At 41.4% G+C, this 18557-nt stretch overlaps 1 protein-coding gene across 1 annotated transcript in view; it reads left to right on the plus strand.

Annotated features, from left to right (window-relative positions):
- The window catches only part of pear1 (platelet endothelial aggregation receptor 1), a 99008-nt gene that overhangs the window by 55801 nt on the left and 24650 nt on the right, over nucleotides 1-18557 (plus strand). The window contains exons 3-6 of the mRNA XM_088328115.1: nucleotides 2072-2173; nucleotides 2237-2337; nucleotides 6306-6398; nucleotides 16401-16647. Coding sequence (XP_088184241.1) covers nucleotides 2072-2173; nucleotides 2237-2337; nucleotides 6306-6398; nucleotides 16401-16647 — 543 coding nt within the window. The remainder of the gene's footprint in view (nucleotides 1-2071; nucleotides 2174-2236; nucleotides 2338-6305; nucleotides 6399-16400; nucleotides 16648-18557) is intronic.

Genomic DNA, 18557 nt, shown 5'->3' on the forward strand with positions numbered 1-18557 from the left:
CAAGGGACAATTTGGAGTTCCTAATTAACATGCATGCCACCAGCCTTCCTGTGCTGAGTTTGCATGTTCTCCCCGTGCTTGCTGGGTTTCTAGATCCATCCATCAATTATCTGCACTGCTTATCATCATTAGTGTCGGAAGGGTGCTAGAGCCCATCCCAGCTGTCTTCGGGCAGTGGGCAGGGGACAACTTGAACTGGTTGCCAGCAAATCACAGGGCACACAGAGACAGACAACTCACTCGCTCATTCACACCTAGGGACAATTTGGAGTCCCTATTTAACATGCATGCCACCAGCCTTCCTGTGCAAAGTTTCATTACGGTTGCAGGGGTGCTGGGGCCCATCCCAGCTATCTTCAGGCAGTGGGCAGTGGGACACCCTGAACTGGTTGCCAGCCAGTCGCAGGGCACACAGGGACAGACAACTCACTTGCTCATTCACACCTAGGGACAATTTGGACCGGCCAATTAACCTAACATGCATGATTTTGGAATGTGGGAGGAAACCGGAGCACCCGGAGAAAACCCACTCACGCACGGGGAGAACATGCAAACTCCACACAGGAAGGTTGGATCTCACGACCTCAGAACTGTGCCGCGCACGCGCTAACCACTGCGCCGCCGTGCTTCAAATCATATTCATGAGTATCTTTAAACATGAATATGTTTAACAAAACCATGTTTTAGCATAATGCTAACATTCAATGAGAAATGGTATTCATCAAAAAGCATACATTAGCATTGTCGTCATTCTCGATTCTCAAAAAAACGTTCTTTAAATATTTGAATTTATACATTTCCAAAATGGTTGCTTTTTTCTTGATGCTTTTAATGCAAAATGATTAGTTCAATGGCTTTTATGCTATGTTAGTTTAGCCGCCAACCTAACATAGCAGGCGAATTGAAATAGTTTTTATTGTCATTGATAACAACGTAGTGATTATTGTTTGTTTGTTAAAAGATAAAAATAACAACAACAAAAATAGTAAGATACATGGGCAAAAATATTTACAAGGTATTTCTTGGAAACTGGCCTAAGTTTGAAGTGAAATAACACAAGTGCAATGAAAAATTGTGCAATAATATTCTCCAGCAACAAGATTCCACTGAAGTTGATTAATAGAATATGAAAACCCATTTTCCTATACGTAGGTAATGTGTACAATTTTTACAGATTAAGGACCCGAAAGATCCGGTTCCTTTTAGTGAGCTGAGCCGAAGAAGCCGGTTCTCAAAAAACTGCACGCGCGCAGCTTAGTGGGAGCACTGGTGTGGTGATGACCCTAAGGTCATGTTGTTGCCTGCTAGTTCTAGATCACAGGTGTCAAACAGGCGGCCCGCGGGCCAGATCAGGCCCGCTAAGGGATTGAATCCGGCCTGCGAGACAACACTCAGAGAAGCGCAAGAGAAAAACAAGCTGCAGGTTGAAATATGTCAACTTGATATTGCCAAAGCCAGGTGCCTCGAACAAAGACACTATACTTGTATTTATTTCTCTCTCTCCCTCTTTCTTTTCCACCCCTTTTCTCCAACTCTGTCTCTCTCTTTCACTCTCTGTTTCTCTCTTTTTCTCTTCCTTTGTTGCTCTTTGTCTCTTTCTCTTATGTGTCTTTTAACCTCTTTTGCTCTAACTTCCTTTTTTCCTTTTCTCTCTTTTCTCTTTCTCTCTTCCTACCCTTTGCGCTTTCTTTTCTCTTTTCTCTCCTTCTGTCTTTCTATTTCTCTTTGGATTTCTTTCTTCCTCTCCCTTTCTTTTCCCCCTCTCTCATGACTTTTCATCTCTTGTTTCTCACGCTCTCTCCCTCTCTCTCTTTTTCTTTCTTTGTGCCACCCTCTCTCCTTTTCCCTCCCTCTTTCTCTTATTTCTTTATCTCTCTTTTTTTTTCTCTTTAATCTACTAGTCCGGCCCCCGACAGAATGTTTGTTCTATCGTGTGGCCCCCGAGTTAAAATGAGTTTGACACCCCTGTTCTAGATGATGTGTCATTTTCATTTAATCTCACCCAAAATTGTCATACAATTCCCGAAGTATAACTATTACCCTGATCTCGTCTGTCTATACTTCTGTCCAGCTTCACCACCTCCGTCAAAGAGTCGTACTCGCACCCTTACGACCAGGTGACCGAGGAACCCTGCTCGGACCCCCGGAATAACTACAGATGCCCCAGACACAGGTAGCGACCGCGATTTGCGCACCGATGAACCGATTGTGTTAATTTGACGTTGTTTGAATCCAGGATCACCTACAAGACAGCCTACAGGCAAGCTGTGAAGACAGACTACCGAAAGCGCTACCAGTGCTGCCCGGGCTACTACGAGAGCCGCGACAAATGTGTTCGTAAGTGATGTTGGGAATTAATCAGCGTTGGGTAGGGTAACTTTAACTTGATTACTTTCAATTACTTTTGGATTACTCCAATACCAAATATGCTAATAAAAGACAAAAGAAACTCAATATGAACATAGAACATAGGGCGAAATCAGATCTGAAATATATGAGGGAGCAAGTCCAAGTATGATTTTGTATAATATCAAGAGAACCTTGAAATCACATCTTAGGCTAACAGGGAGCCAATGCAGGTTAGCCAAAATCGGCGTGATGTGATCGGACTTTTTTGTCTTAGTTAAAAGCCTCGCTGCAGCATTTTGTACCAGCTGAAGACTCTTGATTCTGGACTTCGGGAGACCGGAGAGTAGTGCATTACAGTAATCGAGACGGGAGGTAACAAACGCGTGAATCTCCGCATCCGACTGAGACAGTATAGGACGAATTTTACCAATGTTGCGAAGATGGAAGAAAGCCGTTCTAGTAATTTTCTTGAAAGGACGGATCGTGGTCAAATATGACACCTAAATTTTTTAAAGTTGTCACACCAGGTTTGATAGAAAACCTCAAGCTTGGTAGCGCGCCATTTTCTTTCAGATTTTCTGCATTCTTGTTCAAAGAATTTAGTTTCATCAGTAAACCAAGGTGTGCGTCTTTTAGGTCGTGAAGTGACGTTGGAGTCTGTGTGAAGCCTTCTTCTGAAGTCCTTTAGATTTCTCCTATTGGCCATTTTCTCCCCGCATAATGGCGTCCCGACTCCTCCCATGGGTGTGCCAAGGAAGCCCAACGTGGGCTTCACAATCTCATAGACGAGCGTCCCGATGTCTGTGGTTCCTCAAAACAACACAAACGTCTCTCAAAACAACACCTGTCCTTTAGCTTTCTCTTCTTGGCCCACGTCTCGGAGCAAGATGGCGTCTTGGCTCCTCCCATGGGCGTGCCAAGGAATTGTTTGCGCCCAAGTTCTCACAACCCAGCGCTGTGATGTCTGGAACATTCTGTGTCAGCACACTCACGTGTCCTGTTATCAACAGAACTAGACAAAATATTATGCATTTCGAATAGCCTGCCCTGTCATTGAACTAAAGCCCACTCAGTGAAAATCTTCATTGCATTAAACTGATTCAATCGTATAAAATCCTTTATATTGATTGATTTTATACATTTGACTATAAAGGATTTTATACATTTGACTATAAAGGATTTTATACGAGTGACTCATAATGCAATGAAGATTTTGTGTGAGCTCAAATTGTTTATCATTTTTATTTCAGCTACAGTAGCAATGGCTAACTTATTGGTAGCTGCTCTGAGTGTCTTTAATGTGACTCAGACCTACTAAACATAAGATTGCTCGGAAATACAAAAATAGTACCTTTTTCTTCTTTTTCCTCTCTTCCTCTTTTTCTTTTTTTCTTCTTTTTTTTCCTTTATTATTTTATTAATCTCTTTTTGTTTGTTCTTCTCTTTTATTACCTTTTTTTCTTTTTCCTCTCTTTCTTTTTTCTTTTTGTCTTTTTTTTCTCTTTTTCTTTTTTCTTCTTTTTTCTTCCTTTTTCATTCGTCTTATTTATTATTTTATCCCGTTTTTTTGTTTCTTTTTTCCTTCATTCCTTCATTCACTTTTTCGTCTTTCTTTTCATTTCTTTTTTCTTTCTTCTCTTGTTTTCTTCTTTTTTTCCTTCATCTTTTTCTCCTTTTTCTTTTTTTTTCTTCTCTTTTTTCTTCATTTTTTCAAAGCAAATGGCTGGACCAAATATAAAAAGAAAAATGGTGCAGATTTGTCACTTGGAGTCACAGTGTGCCTTTAAGAAGCATAATGAGCTAAATGTCTCCTTTAAATAGGTTTTAACAAATACCTCTCATGTTTTTGACCAATGCCAATCAGAACAGTGATAGACAAAACATTTATTTAAGTATTCGTCATTTATTCAAATGTAAAGCCTTACTGATGCATATCCTGTTAGCTTTCATTCTGAGCTGACAACTCAAAAATGAGGGTTTGGGTTTTAATGCGGCCGGTGGCTGTTTGTACTGGCTGCACCCGTGCCGCCTCGAGTCTCAACAACGTTGCCAGTTTTGCTTCGGATTCCTGGAGATTTTCCACCTTTTGGGCAACTTTATGTGAAAACAAAAAAGTAAATCCCTGGTTTGAAAAACACGGAAAATTATATCCATAATTGTAAAGACTTCCTTTTTTATACTTTTGTCCTTTACCGAGTAGATACGGAATTATGTGACTAGCATAATTTCCTGTTTCCATTTAGCAGAAGTTATCAAATTCGCCCAACATGCAAAATGTTCAAGACCGGGTGGGTGCCACCAGGCTGTACTTGCCCAAGCCACACCACAGGAAATAGTGTCCCTACCAACCAACCAGTATAATTTCCAGAAATGTTAATGGTTATGTTCAACCACAATTCTCTATTGTAAGTAAAAATGGACAGCGGCTTACAATAATAACCGTAAAATAAAAAAAATCAAGTCATTCCAAAGGTATGCAAAAATATTTTCGGAGATTCTATTTGTGGCCCTTGTGATTATACTGGACATTTCCTGTGGTGACTTTAATAAATAGTGCGCATAAAAAAAACATTGGCAAAGAAATTAGTACCTTCACTCACTAAAAGCCTCTAGCTGTCAAGACCAGAACAGAGACAAGACCCACTTGCGGGGCGTTTCTCACAAGTTTTATTGGAAGAAAGAGAAAGGGTTGCGCCCACGATCCGGTGATTGCTGGACGCGGGAAGCAGGTTGCACTGAACGCGGAAGTGGATCTTCCGTGGCGAGCGATGGCGGTGTTGGAAATGGAAAAACGGGTCAGTAGCCGGGACAGGAGAGCAAAAACGTGGTCAGGGTCGGAGTCGTAAGCCAGGAAAGGAGAGTAGACGTGGTCGGGGACAAAAGGAGGTCGAAAAACGGGACGGTAGAGTAGACGTGGTGAGGATAAAAAACGGGTTGAAGCTGGGGGACAGACGGGAGCAAAAAACAGGTGGAAGTCAGGGTGGAAAAAGGCTTGCCTAGTGTTAACTGAGGTTTGCAGACGGACTGACCAAAGGAGACGGATAGGAGTGGGTTTAAATAGGGACAGGGAGCCAATCAGAGTCCGAGGCAGTTGGCGCCAAAGGAGCTGGCACAGGTGATTCAAATCGGTAATCATGACACTAGCGTGCATGATTTGTGTAATTTTTCTGGTCAGGACATCCGAAAAAGCACCTTGTTTCTACACCAGGAATGGTATAGTAAAAATATAACGTTGAAAAAATACTAGTAATATATTCATCCTTTTCATAGGAAATACATTTTAAGTAAGTGCTAGTTATTTGGTAGTTTTTTACTGTCTGTTGCAAAACGTCTCAGGTTGACATTCAATCTCTTCACTAAAAACGAGAGAGCGAAAGAAATGAAAAATGGACAATAAACCAACAAGATTGGAGAAATTACAGGACGATCATGACCGTGGTTAGTGCGACCGCAGCACAGGTCCGAGATCAGGGGTAGGAATCCAGCCACCAGCCTTCCTGTGGGGAGTTTGCATGTACTCCCCGGGCACTCCGGTTTCCTCCCACATTCCAAAAACATTGTCAGGTTAATTGTCCGGTCCGAAAAGTCCCTAGGTGTCAATAAGCGAATGAGTTGTCTGTCTCTGTCTGCTCTCTGGCTGGCAACCAGTTCAGGGTGTCCCCTGCCCACTAGCCAAAGATAGCTGAGATGGGCTCCCTCCGTGACCCTAGTGAGGATAAGCGGTGCAGATAATGGATGAATAATCAAATCAATGGTTATTTTTCCTTCTGGCCTGACCCTTCTCCAACATTTTGGAACCCAATGCGGCCCAAGAGTCCCTGATCTACATCCAGTCCTCCAGCTAACAAACATGTCATTATGCAATAAAAATGTTTGTGTTCATGCGTTCAAATGTTGTGATGCGTTCAATGCTGCAAGGTCATTATACGCTCGTATTCTGTCTTTTCTCTCCCCAGCCCGCTGCACAAAAGAGTGCGTTCATGGCCGCTGCCTGGCTCCAGACCGTTGCCAGTGCGAAGGAGGCTGGCGAGGCGATGACTGTTCTAGTGGTAAGACAAAACAGTTTTTAGCGTTCAGATAGCTGGGCTACATCCAATATTTATTCAACCTAGTACCACTCTAAATGGTGTTTTACAGAGGATGTTTGATATTTTAGAGTGCAAAGAAATACTGTTCGAATGATGCCAAATTGACAGATAATATTGCTCATTTTAGGTACTTTTCTTTTTTTAGTCTAGCTATATAGGGGTAACTTTGATGATTTTTGGAGGCCGGGAACGGATTAATTTGTTTTCAGTTCTTTCCTATGGGGAAAATTAGTTCGAGATAGGATAAATTCTAGATACAGGCTCAACCTAGGAACGGATTAATTTGTTTTCAGTTCTTTCCTCTCGGGAAAATTAGTTCCAGATACGATATGTTTAAGGCTTGTATAAGTAAACTGTATTGTTTTGTACTAAAAAAATAAACATTTCATAAAATAATATGCTCTATAAAGATAAATAAAGTTGAGTTTAACTTACTGTTGGATGATGCGCTTCAAGAGTTAAGCAACTTCCTCCTGTGTAAAAAGGTCAGAGAAAAAGCGTTCAGACCATTTTCTCAACCGCATCAAGCTTTCTTTTTCCACTTTCATTTCAAAAGAAACAGGTTGCCTCTTCTTTACACTTTACACCAACCATATTGAATGGATGCACAAGATATTAAACAATAAAAATGTCAAAGTTCCTAGCGCGCTAGAGATAACGTGCAGTGTGTTTACACACGAACTGGGAAGTAGAAGCTGGATTTTTTCTTCGGGTGGATGCTGGGTGAGCTCTCGCAACGCCAGACGCCTTTAACGGCGGAAAGAAGCACAACAGTAACGTCCTCTACTGGGAAAAAGGTGCACAATACAAAATCTAACTTACAGCAATGTCCGGATATTTTTCCAGATCCCCAAAAAAATGTTTGTATCTACCGTTTTACGTAAGTTGAACGGTCGTAGGTAGGGGAGCGTCTGTAATTAGTTCATGCAATTAGGTCATATTCCAGGTATCCCTTATGAAACGTTTATGATATGATGCCATTAGTATTTTATATTATTGTCAAGTATGTTTTAACTTCTCTTTTAGTCTCGTGATGTGTTATGTATTATTTTGAAAACACCAAACCAAGGGTTGATACCCAAAATGTGAAAGGTCCTAGTACTACTCCTTGCGTAGTTCTGCTCTCCAAACCCTTTCTGTGCGCCATTTATTTTTGTGCCGTTTGATGCTCGTGTAACTTCCAAAAACCAGTTGCGATCCTTTATTTTCATTCTACGCTCTCATGCATGAACGAGATACACACATTTTTTCTCGTGTACATCACCACAACTCAGCAAACTTGTTTTTCTTTAATCAAGAGTGAAAGCAGACTTTTATACGATTGGCCCGCGCTTCTATTTTCCACTGCCTGCTTCATTTGGGTCAAAAGTACGCCGCTTTATTATTGTTTTTCCTTGCGCAGCCGAGAGAAGGAATCAGCTCCAACGGGTCGCAGTTGCTGTTTTGCAGCGAGGAAACGGAAAAAATGAGTCGGAGCATTCCGGTTTTCAGTTTCTCCGGCTCTCCTTTTGCTCCCTCTGTACCCTTTTCCCCCCTTTCTTTTTCAAACCCCGTGTTTGTTTCCTCCCTTTTTGTTTGGCATGCTTTTTCTTTTTGGGAGAGCGGCGTGTAATTGGAGGAGAGGGCTTTTTGAGGTTTGCGAGTAAGTTAAAGAGCATGAAGAGGGATGGAAAATGATGGGGGATGGTTATGCAGGAAAGCTTGGGTTCCAGAGTGTGGAGGTACCCCCTAAATGCATTCTATTGTAGCCAGGGGTCATTTCTCCAATGCAACACAATTTACAATTAAAACCTCCTCACACAATAAACAAGTGTGGTGGGTGTCAGCAGCCGGGTTTTGAAGACGATTCCAAAAAGCACTCCTGTGGTTTGGACGTTTAGGCAAGCAAGATTTTACAGGAAAATTTGTAGCAACGTCGGCGGAAAAATGATGAATCTTGGGTCAAGTATTAATACTGGGGATTTTTACTTCATTCTGGGGTTTCAATATCTATAAAATCTTGCAAATGTTCAGACCTTCTGAAAACAGAAAAAAATGAGTCAGCAGTATAAGTAGTTGGATGGTTGGATGATAGTATACTGGATAGCTGGCGGCCTAGCTAGCTAGCTGGCTAGAGTGATGGTAATATTGAGGAGTGGCTGGTCGTGGAGATATCTCGCTCAAACTGAGGATATCAATTGTGTTTTGCTGAATGTTTTTTTCCACGCTGACATCTTGAGCAGATTAAATCGCCTCATGAGCTGAAATTGTCATTTGCTGTCCGTCATATTGTATTCCACTCAAATAAGTAATGTGATAGACCTAACAATGACAGTTAAGGCCAGCTCTGACTACAGACGCTGCCCTACTTACGAACGAGATGGTTTCCGGACGATCATTCGTAAGTTGAATTTGTTCGTAAGTTGCTTCAGTGCTATATTTTGTATGTTTATGGTTTGTATAAGGCTTGTATAAGTGAAATGAAATGAAATGAAATGATCTGCATTTATATAGCGCTTTTCAAGTCAATGACTTCCCAAAGCGCTTTACATTGTGCTTCACATTTCCCAATAGCGGCCGTGATCTGTGCCGCCCTGTAAGGCGCTAACCTGCTTATTGGGGGTAATTGGGGGTCCAATGTCTTACCCAAGGACACTTCGACATGTAACACGGACAAGCCGGGATTCGAACTGGGATCCCTTAATCCTAAAACGATCGCTCTACCTCCTGAGCTACTGCCGCCCCGTAAGTTTAACTTACTTTTGGAAGATGAGCTTCAAGACTTTGGCGACTTCCTTTTCCGTGGTAAAAAGTTGCTGAAAAAATGCGATCCAACCATTTTCTCAACCGCATCAAGCTTTCTTATTGCACTTTCATTTCAAAAGAAACGGCTCGCCTGTTCTTTACACTTTACACCAACCATATCGAATGGATGCACGAGATATTAACCAATAAAAATGTAAAAGTTTCTAGCGCGCTAGAGATCAAGTAGAAGCCGGATTTCTTCTTCTGGGTGGATACTGGGTGACATCTATCAGCGCCACACGCCTGAAGCGGCGGAAAGAAGCACTACTGTAATGTCATGTACTCACTGGGAAAAAGGTGCAAACAATACATAATCGAACTTACAGAAATATCCGGATAGTTTTCGACATCCCGAAAAAAGTGATCTACCGTTTTTCGTAAGTCGGATGGTCCTATGTAGGGGAGTGTCTGTATAAATCAAACTAATCTTAAGTATGCTATCAAACAGTGTTTTTTTTTCTTTATAGATACAGTGCATCCGGAAAGTATTCACAGCGTTGAACTTTTTCCACATTTGGTAATGTTACAGCCTCATTCCAAATTGTATTAATTTAATCTCTTATCTCAAAATCCTACACAAAATACTCCATTATGACAATGTGAAAAAGTTTTTTTTTTTTTACTTTTTTTGAATTTATTAAAAATAGAAAACTAAGAAATCACATTTAAATAAGTATTCACAGCCTTTGCTCATTCAGGTGCTTTTTGGCAAATTCCAGACGGGCTTCCATGTTCCTTTTACTAAGGAGTGGCTTTCGTCTGGCCACTCTACCATACAGGCCTGATTGGTGGATTGCTGCAGAGATGGTTGTCCTTCTGGAAGGCTCTCCTCTCTCCACAGAGGAACGCTGGAGCCCTGACAGAGTGACCATCGGGTTCTTGGTCACCTCCCTGACTAAGGCCCTTCTTCCCCGATCGCTCAGTTTAGAAGGCCGGCCAGCTCTAGGAAGAGTCCTGGTGGTTCCAAATGTCTTCCATTTACGAATAATGGAGGCCACTGTGCTCATTGGGACCTTCAAAGCAGCAGAATTTTTTCTGTATCCTTCCCCAGATTTGTGCCTCAAGACAATCCTGTCTCACAGGTCTACAGACAGTTCTTTTGACTTCATGCTTGGTGTTTGTGCTCTGACATGCACACTCAACTGTGGGACCTTATATAGACAGGTGTGTGCCTTTCCAAATCATGTCCAATCAACTGAATTTACTGCAGGTAGACTCCAATTAAGTTGTAGAAAGATCTCAAGGATGATCAGTGGAAAAAAGACGCACCTGAGTTCAATTTTGAGCTTCATGGCAAAGGCTGTGAATACTTATGTAAATGTGATTTCATAGTTTTCTATTTTTGATAAATTCAAAAAAAGTTAAAAAAAAACGTTTTCACATTGTCATAATGGAGTATTTTGTGTAGAATTTTGAGATAAGAGATTAAATTAATACAATTTGGAATGAGGCTGTAACATAACAAAATGTGGAAAAAGTGAAGCGCTGTGAATACTTTCTGGATGCACTGTACATTTTGGGGACCATATTAACATTTTCAATCAATCTCAAACGGTAAAGATGGTATACTATAGTAGGTCTGTTTTGAGTTCTGAGCATTTTCGTGTAGGAATTCAATACATACCTAAAGTAAGTATTTGAAATTACTGGTTTCCTGCACGGCCCTTGTGCTGCTGCTTTAATCTGGTACCTAATACCGACTCCTTTGAGATGCTGGATAGAAAAACCACTCATTTTACCATCTGCTCTCGTGCTTTGCGTTGTTGGTGTCGACTTTTTTTTATTTATAGGACTTTACAGAGCTGGGAATTAGTTTTATTCATCAGTATTTTTTAACAAGTTTGGATGAGACACTGCAGGAATACCATCTTTAATTTTTGGGGCTTTTTCCACTGAGTCACTTCAGTAAATCTGCATGGGAAGGTCTGTATAAACACTACGGTCTTCACCAGCTGAATTCCTCATTACTCAACATGACAGAGCTGAGCCAATCCCCCACTCCACTTCATCTCCCAGCCTATTGGTTTTAGACAGAAGAAGCAATACAGTAACGTCGGCCACATAAACACCAGCAACGGGTTTGCTCCGAACCAAATTTGGATCTCGTAGCAACTATTCTTAGAGCTAAAGTCTTAGAACAACAACCCCCTCCTCAGAAAAAATGCGGGCCTCGAACAAGATTACAAAGCTCTTCGAAAATAGCATCGGCGGAGGTCAACAAGAAATCAGGGGTGGAGTTTTTCTTGTGACTGACGTTCATCCATCTGTGACCTCATTGGACGACAAATAGCTGTCAGAAATTCAAACCGTGTGAAAGTCCTTCGCCAGATAAAACAAAGTTAGTGTTATGCAAATCTCTGATTACCTTAATCTCCAGGGTGGTAAAATGACACTCTGGATCAGGGGTGTCAAACTCAATTGTAGGGCCAGAACTCAATGAAATGAAATGATCTGCATGTATATAGCGCTTTTCAAGTCAATGACTTCCCAAAGCGCTTAACAATGTGCTCCACATTTCCCAATAGCGGCCTTGCAGCCATGTAAGGCGCTAACCTGCTTGTTGGTGGTGTTAGGGGTTCAATGTCTTACCCAAGGACACTTCGACATGTAACACGGACGAGCCGGGATTCGAACCGGGATCCCTTGATCCCAAGACGAGCGCTCTACCGCCTGAGCTACTGCCGCCCCAAACCACACCTTTGGTCGTGGGCCGAATAGGATAAATATTTATTCATCTCATCTCATCAGCCGTACCGCTTATCCTCATTAGGGTCGCGGGGGGGCTGGAGCCCATCCCAGCCATCTCCGGGCAGTGGGCAGGGGACACCCTCAACTGGTTGCCAGCCAATCGCAGGGCACACAGGGACAGACAACTCATTCGCTCATTCACACCTAGGGACAATTTGGACCGGCCAATTCACCTGAAATGCATGTTTTTGGAACGCGGGAGGAAACCGGAGTGCCCGGAGGAAACCCACGCAAGCACGGGGAGAACATACAAACTCCGCACAGGAAGTCTGGAGCTGGATTTGAACCCACGACAGGTTCCCATGACATGAACTGTGCCGCACAAGCGCTAACCACTGCGCCGCCGTGCTGCCCTAAATATTTATTGAATACACTAAAAAAATTACATAAAAAATTTAAAATTTAAAACAGTCAGGAATATTATTCCAGAATTAACAATCTTAAAAATTAAATGAATTAAAAATCGTTGCTCTCCGTAAAAAATATTTCCTGTCCAGGGTTGGGTAGGGTTACTTTAACTGGATTACTTTCAATGACTTTTGGATTACTCCAATAGCAAATATGCTCATAAAAGACAAAATAAACTAAATATGAATAAAATGATGACTCACAACACGTGGTAAGCTTTCTCTCCTGGCTTTGATCTCTTTGATCTCCAGCAAAACTAACATAAAATGCGACAGAAACAAAATGAAAATAAATCCAAACATCATTTTTGCCGTTCCATGTATTCCATTACTCCCCAAGCCTGCACAAAATTTAGTCATATTATTCATATTAAGTTTCTTTTGTCTTTTATTAGCATATTTGGTATTGGAGTAATCCAAAAGTAATTGAAAGTAATCAAGTTAAAGTAACCTTACCCAACCCTGTTCCTGTCAAAATTATACAAATTCAAAATATGAAAAAACAGAAATATAAATAAAATTTGTGCTTTTCACTTTGGGAATTGGCTTTGGTGAAAAACATCTTCATATTCTTCTTTAACCTTTCAACTTTCTGTATCTTTTCTCTGGATTCAAGTTTTTCAGCTTTCTCTGAAGTTTTGTCTTGTAGTGCCGTTTCACATTAAATTCCTTAATTACGGCCACAAAAGCTCCACAAATAAGACACACGGGTTTACCGGCAATGTCAGTAAACATAATTTTCTCGGCCGTTGTGGTTTTTAGCATCCGAGTATGGTTTGGAAGTTATCAGCGTTTCATAGACCCGGGCCATTATTGTAGATATATATGAGTTGTCTGTCCCCGTGTGCCCTGCGATTGGCTGGCAACCAGTTCAGGGTGTCCCCTGCCCACTGCCCGATGATTGCTGGGATGGGCTCCAGCACCCCCGCGACCCTATTGAGGATAAGCGGTGCAGCTAATGAGATGAGATGAGATTTCACGGGCCAGATATAATTTAGCGCCGGGCCGGATATGGCCCGCGGGCCGTGAGTTTGGCACCTGTGCTCTGGAGGATTTCTGGAGACAGGGCTGCAAAACCACAGTGTGTGCACGAGTGTTCTGTTCTTCATTTATATGCGGCTGCTGTTTTTTGGACTGTCCTTTAACCGTTTCATTGTGATGACATCATTATTGAGCTTTACCACACGGCGCTTAATAGACGGCATTACCGTAAGTTATGTAAACGGGTTGGTCTGACGGGAAGGTGACTCTTTTGCTAAACAGTTGGAAAATGGATCAAGTGCCAGAGTCCGGGGAGGCTTTTAAAAATAACTTTCCTATTACAATCAACCCACTATACGTTCAGTGGCAACCTGCAAATTTCTCGACTTTAATTCTAATTGGGCCAGTCGTTTTCAATCAGAAAGGTTGAAAAATGCTCGGGAGAATTATTGAAATGATTCCCACCTGTTCCAAATGTGAGCATATTGCAGCTTGTCTTGATAAAAAAACGGAATTCTCAAAATTCTCTAGTCCCACCTCAATGGAAGAGGTGATGCCAGTGATGTACAGTCAGCGGAGGCTTTGCCTCACCTGTCATAATGGATGTCTCATCTCATCTCATCTCATTAACTACACCACTTATCCTCAGTAGGGTCGCGGGGGTGCTGGAGCCCATCCCAGCAATCATTGGGCAGGGGGACACCCTGAACTGGTTGCCAGCCAATCGCAGGGCACACTGGGACAGACAACTCACTCGCTCATTCACACCTACGCAAGCACGGGGAGAACATACAAACTCCGCACAGGAAGTCTGGAGCTGGATTTGAACCCACATGAAAAGACGGACAAGAGACCGGCATTTCCACACGGGGGCAGATTTAATTTCTTAAAGTATTTAACTAAGTGAACTCCATCGTATTAGTCTTCGTCCAGCCTCTCTCTCGTTCTCCCTCGATCTTCTCCGATCTTCTGAAGTTCTCCTGGCCCACGCCTTTTCCCACAAGCTGGCACGTCGGCTCCTCCCATGGGCGGACTAGAGAAAAGCCCCCACGTGGCCCCACCGTCTCGGAGACGGGCGTCGCGATGTCTGTCTTCGTGCGTCTGGCCTTCCCCGCCAGAGTCCTGTTATCAACAGAACTAAACAAAACATTCGCATTTGTAACTCCATGACCTGTAGCTCACTCAGTGAAAATCTTCTTCGCTCTCGATAAATGTAACATGTATTTAATCGTATAAAATGTAAAATCCTTCACTTTTTCAAAATCACAGAATTTTCACATTATATTCTGAATAATATATTATTGTCATGATTACGGATGTGAATCACCTGTGCCCGCTCATTTGGCGCCAACCGCTGCGGGCTCTGATTGGCTCCCTGTCCCTACTTAAACCCAGTCCTGTCAAACCCCTGTGGTCAGTCAGTCTGCGAACCTCTGTGTATACAAGGCAAGTCTTTTTCGACTCCCACCTGTCCCGTTTTTGCTCCCATTTGTCTCGGGCTATGACCTGTTTTGATCCCGACCACACCTTGCTCTCCCAGTCCCGGCTACCGAGCAATTTTCCCGTCCCTGACACCGCTATCACTCGCTACGGAAGATCCACTTCCGTGTTCGGAAAGCGACTTGCTTCCCGCGTCCAGCGATCACCGGATCGTGGGCGCAGCCCTTCCTCTTTCCTTCAATAAAACTTGTGGTAAACGTTATGCAATTGGGTCCTGTTTCCGTTCTGATCCTGACAATTATACAATTAGTGTGTAACGTAGTTCCGTGCTGAGTGAGGCACACAATTCTCTTGCCTCATAGCAAAGGGCAATTGTGAGACTTGGGATTCTGATTTGGCGTACACTTCATCACCAAACAATAGAATTAGCGATATTATTAGCAAGCTTTCAACAAACTGCATGGACTTCATTTATAAGGTAAAATGTAAAATGAAACTTTTTTTCCTATCCTATGGTTCATATATTGCTGTCTTGCTCTACCAATCAAAGGATTAATAAGATGTTCTCTACTGAGCGTCTGCATATGCAGCGTGAGGCATGCAATTCTCTTGCCTCGTGGCAGAGGGCAATAGTGAGACCAAGGATTTTGATTTGGCGCACACCTCATTCACAAACAATTGAACTAGGGATATTATTAGCAAGCTAACAGGTGGTCAAGTCAACTGATATTTTCTTTTCTTGTTGTCACGGTTGCCATGGCGCCCAATCGGCCCTGCCCGTGTGGCACCAGCTGCGGCTCGTTGACAGATTGGCTTCCCTTCTATTTAAGCTCAGTGCTCTCACTCTCCCTTTGTCAGTCCGTCAACGAACCTCTGCCCCGCAAGACGGTCCTGTTTCCTGTTGGTATTTCCTGTCCGGTATTGTTCCTGTTAATTCTGTCCTGTTCAATTTCGGTTTCCAGTTGTGTTCCCGTCTAGTTTGTCCTGTTTAATTTCGATATCCTGCTTTGATATCAATCCTGTCTGTCCCGTCCTGTCCGGTATCGACCCCATCCGTCCGATATCTGCTCGGGCAATTGGTATCGATATCGTCGGCCTCTGGCTTCCTGTCTTTCCACGCCAGACATAATGGATCTATTGATGCTTTTTTTTCCAAAAAGAGCATGAATAGACTTCATTTATAATTTAATGTAAGATAATATGACATTTTCTCTATGGTACAGGTTGTGTATTTCTTTCTTACCCTGCAAATCAAATGATGGATATAATTTAGGTTGGTTTATTTGTAAATCTGACTGTGCTTCACTAGACACAAACCTCACCCTACTTGGGTAATGCAAAAGTAGAGGGCCCAGTTGGAATCCATGTGGGACGCCCTAAAATGGGAACTTTATAAGCTTAACGCTGGATCACTCGTTAAGTCAAATATAAACAAATAAATTAAACTGTATGAAATCCCAATTGTGTGATAATAAACCAAGACTTCTTTTGTTTTTATCCTAGTAATTGATCATTTCTCTGCTTTGACGTTTGTTTTAGAAGTAATTCATGCTAACTTTTACGTTTTAACCTCAAATAATCTGCCTTATTTGTCCCCCCTCAGCTTGCGAGGACAAACGCTGGGGTCCGGGCTGCGGCCAGCAGTGCAAATGCGAAAATGGGGCGCAATGTGACCCGGTGAAGGGGACTTGCCAGTGCCCGCCGGGTTTCATCGGACGCCACTGCGAGGAAACCTGTCCCGCCGGAACTTTCGGGAAAGGTTGCCTGCAAAGGTGCAAATGCGGGGCCGGTGGATTCTGCAACAAAGGCAGCGGAGAGTGCACTTGTCGAGACGGATTCACTGGCACCTTGTGAGTAAGCTTATCTTCTCTGTTCCTTTATCTTCTTGGCTTTTTACCTCACTGTGAATGTGTGAACCTGTAGTGTCATGTGTAGCGACCCTCTTTCATGCACGACACAAGGTTTCACAGTCTCTGGGTTTATTGCCTGCATTCAGTAAACAAAACAATATAAAAATCAGGGGCATTTGTTCACGACTGCAATTATCTTCAGCGCTTACAAATTCACTTCAGCTACGGCAAGCAGACAACATGCGAGCACATTAATAATGAAACTTCCATAATAACAATGAACATAACTTTCCCACGTACCTGCATTCAGTAAACAAAACAATACAAAAATCAGGGGCATCTGTTCACGACTGCAATTATCTAAAATATTAAAGATACAAAAAAACGGTCATCACTCACAGGCTGCACCTCGTGGCGTGTTTGCATCAAAACACGTTGCATCATCGTTTCAAGCTGTATTGCTTTACTTCTTATTTAGTGCTTTTTTAAATATACACCATTTAGCACAACTTATATATCTTTATATACAAAAATAATTTGCGAAAGCAGCTCATATGTCTAGCAAAATATGCATTTTTTATCCAACTGATATTGGGCACATCTTACCTTCAGCGCTTACAAATTCACTTAAGCTACGGCAAGCGCTGAAGCCCAGCCCATAAAGTGCCAAACGAAAAAGACAGTCGCAGACACCCATGACTTAACAACTGAATGAGGTACCGGAATATTAACAGTAATACAACAAAAACACAGATTTTGTGAGAATTAAAAAAAAAACATTCAAAACAATCAAATTTCAACTCTGTTACACATGCCCAATTTCGTTGTCACAATATGTTAACCCATTTTGTAACAATAACAATAAAGGTATATTCTATTCTATTCTATTCTATTCTACTTCTGGGAACAAATTACCAAGCATAAAATAAATCAACTAGCCTGTTTTTTAATTGTTTATATATAAAGAGATATTGTGTTCTTCCCATAATTCCATAAGACATATGATAAAAATATCAAATTGGCAGAAAATTTAACGAATGAGTTTCACGATTCTTTACTATTTTGCTAGATTTTACCTAATTTATGCCGTAAGATTTACAGTTTATTTTAATAATCATTTTTCTTTTCTTTTTATTTCTTATCATTGTATTTTTATCTTAACCTATTTTTTTCTAATGATTTACTTATAGTATAACCAGTTTTTCTAGTAATTTATAAATCTTGTATCGTTGGTTTTTAGTAAAATAATACAAATTTGTCCGATTAGAACAGGGGAGTCAAACTCATTTTCCACAAAGGCTGTTCTTAAAGGGCCAGATGTAACTTATAATTGTGACAAAATATAAATAAATGTCATGTCAATAAATAAAACTACTCAATAATGTTGAAATGTATTATTTATTCAAGTCCCAAACATTAATGTTGCAATGAAAAGACGTCACTACACGAATTTTATAAACAATTATCTTGTTATATTGCAACACTTTTGGGTTTATTTCTTCTTTTGTCGTCAAATGAAACTGTGGAAAAAATATATACTATTGCGGGAAACTTAAAAAAATATATATGTATGTGTATGCCTTGCGAATTATATTGTTTTTTGGGGGGGTTTTTTTAGCAGCCAGCCGCTAAATGTAATTGCCATTATCTTTATTGCACTATTGTTTACTGCATTATTGTTATTATAACTTAGCCAGTTTTTTTCTAAGCACTATGTTGTATTTTATTTTTTTGGGCCTATTCAACCTGATACTCTTTTTAAAATCATCAATTTTGCATTTCTTCCCCTTGGTATTGATATGGGAATATTATCATGTAGTGGCACTTAGCCATTAATATTGTAGTCGACAGGCCTTGTGGGAAATGCCTTTTTTTTTTTTTTTCAAACCACTCCATTAACCTTTAATTTT

The sequence above is a fragment of the Urocampus carinirostris genome, chromosome 2 (assembly GCF_059441175.1).
Source record: "Urocampus carinirostris isolate Australia breed hairy pipefish chromosome 2, RoL_Ucar_1.0, whole genome shotgun sequence".
In the NCBI taxonomy this organism is placed as follows: Eukaryota; Metazoa; Chordata; class Actinopteri; order Syngnathiformes; family Syngnathidae; genus Urocampus; species Urocampus carinirostris.